Source organism: Brassica oleracea, chromosome C7, assembly GCF_000695525.1.
Source record: "Brassica oleracea var. oleracea cultivar TO1000 chromosome C7, BOL, whole genome shotgun sequence".
In the NCBI taxonomy this organism is placed as follows: Eukaryota; Viridiplantae; Streptophyta; class Magnoliopsida; order Brassicales; family Brassicaceae; genus Brassica; species Brassica oleracea.
The window spans coordinates 19,342,478-19,347,715 of record NC_027754.1 but is presented as its reverse complement, the minus strand read 5'-3'; the positions used below and the strand labels follow the sequence as shown (position 1 = coordinate 19,347,715).

At 36.9% G+C, this 5,238-nt stretch overlaps 1 protein-coding gene across 1 annotated transcript; it reads left to right on the top strand.

Moving 5' to 3' along the window:
* Positions 1-1,546: 1,546 nt before the first annotated feature.
* On the top strand, positions 1,547-3,770 carry LOC106301890 (IST1 homolog). The gene is made up of 6 exons (XM_013738375.1): positions 1,547-1,707; positions 1,855-1,987; positions 2,075-2,178; positions 2,261-2,432; positions 2,529-2,669; positions 3,238-3,770. The coding sequence occupies exons 1-6, from the start codon at positions 1,658-1,660 to the stop codon at positions 3,598-3,600; spliced, it is 963 nt and encodes a 320-aa protein (XP_013593829.1). The 5' UTR covers positions 1,547-1,657; the 3' UTR covers positions 3,601-3,770.
* Positions 3,771-5,238: the final 1,468 nt, after the last annotated feature.

The following is a 5,238-nucleotide window of genomic DNA, read 5'->3' as shown; positions in this document are numbered from 1 at the left end:
CCTTAAGCTTGAAATCATTCTTCTCCAAATCTTGCATTCCAATCAAATCTTTCATCTCCTTGAACTTGATTCTTCCAAGAGCTTTAGTCAAAATGTCCGCCTTTTGTTGATCACTGGAAACATGCTCCACAATGATTTTCCCTTGCTCAACACACTCTCTAATGAAATGATACATTGAGTGAATGTATTTGCTTCTGCCGTGAAACACCGGATTCTTTGTAAGGGCTATAGCCGACTGATTGTCGATTCTGATCACTGCCTTCTCAACTGCTTGATCCATGACCTCGCTTAATAGCTCTTGCAACCATATAGCCTGTTTGGCCGCCTCCGTACCGGCCAAAAAGTAACCAAATAGTTTAAATTGTACATATTTGGAGCTTAGTAGATGGTTGATCGGGGGACATTGTTGTTTTTTCTCTGTTATTCTGTCATAAATATTAGTATAATTTAAACATGTAACCAAAATAGTATTAAAAATTATTAAAAACATCATTTGGAACTCACCTTTTTTCTTTTTATATTTTTAGTTTCACATGAAAAGTTCAGTTATACTTCTTGATAGCTTTTTCTACAAATTAAAAAATATATAATTATAAAATAAACCAAAATTTGTGATAAATAACTCTAATGCAAGTTCACTTTGTAAAATTTATCGAGTTTTTATAGTCTCATAGAATATTAGAACCCTATATTAAATTTTGATGTTTATTTGAAGTTCAAAAGTTTCTAAAATTTTTACAAGAACTTAAAAAAAAGAAGACGGAATAAAAAAATTAATAGGAGATGCAGCTGTTCCTACTAAAGTCAATCACGATGAAACACGGAATATGCACAATCGAAAATATCTTTGACTATCAGAAAAGAAAAAATGTAATCATTATCAAGAAAAAAAGGGACGCAGGGTGTCGAACTGTGTTGTAAGCCAAAGTAATAAGTTCGCTGACCACTAGACTTGAGTGGAATTATTAGAATCTGGTGCCCCTAAAATCTTCATATTCTATGGCGCCTAAAGCCCATGCTTTATGGGCTTTTACCCCAGGGCCGACCCTGCACTGAGCCATAAGGTACGACCGACGTTTACCTTCCCTGATAACTTTCCCTAAATCTAGTGGAATGTGATGATGAGACATCCACTTGTCGATTCTGTGATTGGTCGGAAGTCAATTCCAACCCAATGATATGATAATACCTATGTTCCTGAGAATAAGATTTTCTAGAGATTTCACGTTTATTAAGAATATAATAAATATTTACAGTTTAATATATTATTTATTTTTCTATAGACGTTCTAATTACTCTTCACCAATTAAATCTAATCAATTCAAATATTTGTAACTAATGTTTCTCAAAAATATACAAAAATACGTTAAAAATATAGAAAATCTATGTTCGTGAAATAAGAATAAAATCTAAAAAGTCTTGCTTTCGGATACGGAGGAAGGACAACATTTTACCACTCAAAAACACATCTTATGACTCCTACTCTCGTTTCGAGCAACGATTGTCACGCGCGCTTATTACTGGATACACTTATGCACGTACCGTAATGCCGCTGCACCGCGCCGCAGGTAATTATCTCACTATTTTCGTTTTCATTTTCTTCAATCGACGATCGATCGCCACCAACCGGTAGATTCGTCCGCTCCGATCAGATCCGATGTCGCTGCTAAACCAGCTCTTCAACCGTGGAGTCTTCGGCGCCAAATGGTTCCTCCTCCTTCTTCTTCTTCTTCGCTTTAGCCTTATACCGTGATCTCGTTTACGATTCGGATTTTGAAGCTAAGATTCTTCAAAATTCCGTTAATCGATCCGATCAATTGCTCTGTTCTTCAACGAATTTTATGTTCTTGGCAGCAAAACATCCTTAAACTTCGCGATAGCTCGGATGAAACTGCTGCAAAACAAGAGAGACATGCATCTCAAACACATGAAGCAGGAGATTGCTCAGTTCTTACAAGCAGGACAAGAACCAATCGCTCGAATCAGGGTCTCCTTCCTTATCTCTCCCCCTCTTATCATCACATTCACATCGTGTAATGTTGTTTTTTTTCTTACAATCGATATGAGATATTAGGTGGAGCATGTGATCAGAGAAATGAATCTATGGGCGGCTTATGAGATCTTGGAGCTGTTCTGCGAGTTTGTGCTTGCTCGTGTTCCAATTCTTGAAAGTCAAAAGTGAGTCTTCGGAGTTTTAATCTGTTATTTGAGTTTTACAAAGTGATTCTTATGTGTGTATTTGGGATTGTAATGGAATTAGGGAATGCCCGAGAGAGTTGAGAGAAGCTATTGCTAGCATTATCTTTGCTGCTCCGAGGTGCTCTGAAGTGCCTGATCTTCTTCAGCTTAAGAATCTTTTCGGTACCAAATATGGGAAAGAGTTTATCATGGTTTCTTCTGAGCTCCGTCCTGATTCTGGTGTCAATCGTACAGTTAATAATACTAGCTTCTTTCTTATTCATGTTTGAATTGCGTTCTTGAATGAAGTGATGCTTAACTAGTTGGATTGTTTTGCTTTTTATGAGCAGATCATTGAAAAGCTTTCTCCTGCAAGTCCGTCCGGAGAGACAAGGCTCAAGGTTTTAAAGGAAATTGCCAAGGAGTACAGTTTGAATTGGGACTCTTCTGCCACTGAAGCCGAGTTCATGAAGAGCCATGAAGACTTACTGGTACCTCTTTCTGAACTCAGTTTTGAAAGAATGCTAGTTGCTAACATGCACCAAGTTTACTGAGGGGGAGAAAAATGATTTCCCCAATATAGAAATAATATGACATTGAATTGGAAACTTTTATAATCTAAATTTTTTGTCCATCTATCATGGCTTTGTCTTGTAGTCACTAGATAGTACTCTCTCTGTTCATTAAGATAGATGTTTTAGAAGATTTTTTTTCTTTTCAGAAAGATAAATACTTTTTGGTTTCTATGTGGAAATTATAAACCTTAAGAAAATTTATTTAGTCTATTGTATTACTTTTGGTTTAAAATTATTGGAAAATTGAGAATTGTAGAAAATAATACATTTATAATGGTGATTTAATGTGTTTTTTTAATATGTATGAAAACACTAGAAAATCTATTTTTAAAGAACAGAGATAGTTGAGTTTACAATAGAATATATTTCTGCGTAACAATAGAATCATAATCTTTCCACGTCTAGCGGTTACCGTGAATGTTGAGTTTGGTTCAAATGAATTCTCTTTATAAAGTTGATGGTTCGGTTGAAATATCATTCACAGGGTGGAGCTAAGCAAATACATAGTGTCTCTGAATCTAGGCCGTCCCAACAGGGCAACACTCAGTCTTTGGTTTCTAGGGAACCTGAGGTTCTGCCTGCAGAGGCCACGCAGAGACTCCAGAAGCTTCAAGCTCAAAACCCAGTGAGCAAAAACATGTCATCATCACCTAAGCTGCATGTAGCTACTCAAGCGCCTCCTGATACAAGACGGGATCAGAGTGATGTAATGGAGAGAGCTCGGGCTGCTATAGCTAGCGCTGATCGTGCGACAGCTGCAGCCCGTGCTGCAGCGCAACTAGTGAATGCCTCTTATGGTTCTGCACCCGCTGTAGCAGCAGAAGGGAAGCCTTCAAACTTAATGTAGTTGCCACGTCATGATTTGCGACAGAAGGGTTAACGATGTTTCCTTAGGTTTGGAAATGAATATATGCTAAAGAGTAACAGTAAAAATATGCTATGAATTGTGTGACCTTGTGAACTGGTTTCATAAGTTTAACTGTGGTAAATCCTAATCAAAATCGGTGATTTAAGTTATTTTAAGTTATACCACTTGTATTTAAATTAAACTAATTTGAATATTTCCAAAACATTGGTTTGATAATTACAAAAATATAAAGTCAAATCATTCTAATTGGCTCTATTTACTTTTTCCTAGTAAATTCCCCCAAATAACATAGATTCAGTCATGATTACCCATTGATACATAGAAAAAATATATTATGATAGTGGGAACATGGGACAAAATGTGAGATAATTGATGTTTCTAAATATGTATTTTAATTGTTTATCATGTTTAACATGAACCAATAATAATAACAATAGTCTTGATTAACATTTTTTTACTGTTCTTTTCAAGGTGAAGTCTTTTTATAAGTCAAGCAAAACAACTTTCATTTTCCTTGCTTTAAATTTGTAGCTCAAATAGTTTGGTTACCTTCGTAGATAATGACACTAGTAGTTCCACCATCAGCCCTTACATAAAGGCCACTAAAACATTTGCTTTAGGCCAAAATACTTTAAAAAGTTTTGATTGCCACAATTATTAAATGGGAATATACACTAGATGGCAGATTTTTTTTCAAAATTTGCCGATTGTTAGGTAATATGTATACAAAATAGACACAACTCGGATGGCAAGCTGCGTTTCGTCTTCTCTTCCAAATTTCTGATGTTTTTTCTCGATGACATGTAATATTTTTTTATAAACCATTTCCAAATATGACATACTATTTATGTTTGATGTAACACCATTTGATACAAACTCATCCCTCTAATAGCAATTTTACCACATTCTCTTTTGCAAGTTGTACCCCACATATGTCGTTCAGCTAAATAAATCTTATAGATTAGTTATTGCGTGAGGTGGTAATGTAACCTAACACGTTTTTCCTCTTTGTTTTTATTTTCGCCCCGTACCAACATATATAGATTGAGTTATCTTCCAAGAAACTCTCGCCATCGACGCGGTGTTCGAGAGTTGCAAAAAATGCGTTGCGAAAGGCGTTGATATCGGTCAAAGAGTGTGTTTGTACGGGATTCAGTTGATCGGAATGATGAACTTAAAGATGGGTGACTAAAGACGTTTTTATTAGAATCCGACAAAGGGTTACAAGATTGATGGGAAAATAAGGAGACAAGATTTGAGGTCTAAGCAACAAGATCAGAATGATCGTTTAGAAACCCTAGATCTAGCCGCTTAGTGTGTAGGTTGTCCAAAAGTCCCCCTGCTCGTTGCCTCCCCCTCCACTCTTATAGCGCCTCTGTTCGTGATGCCCTAATCGCACTTATCCTATGGGCCCTGTCACCAAAGGCCGAGTATGCGGGCCTTGGTATTATTTCGTCTAGGCCGAGTACGGCTGATCATCTTAGCCGATTGGCTTAAAGTACTCTAGGGTCGAGCCGACGTCTTTAGCCGCTAAGCCCGACTAAACTCAACCGAAATTGTCGGGCTACGGCCTGTTATTTGATGGGCCTTGTGGAGGGATGCAATCCATCTCCTACA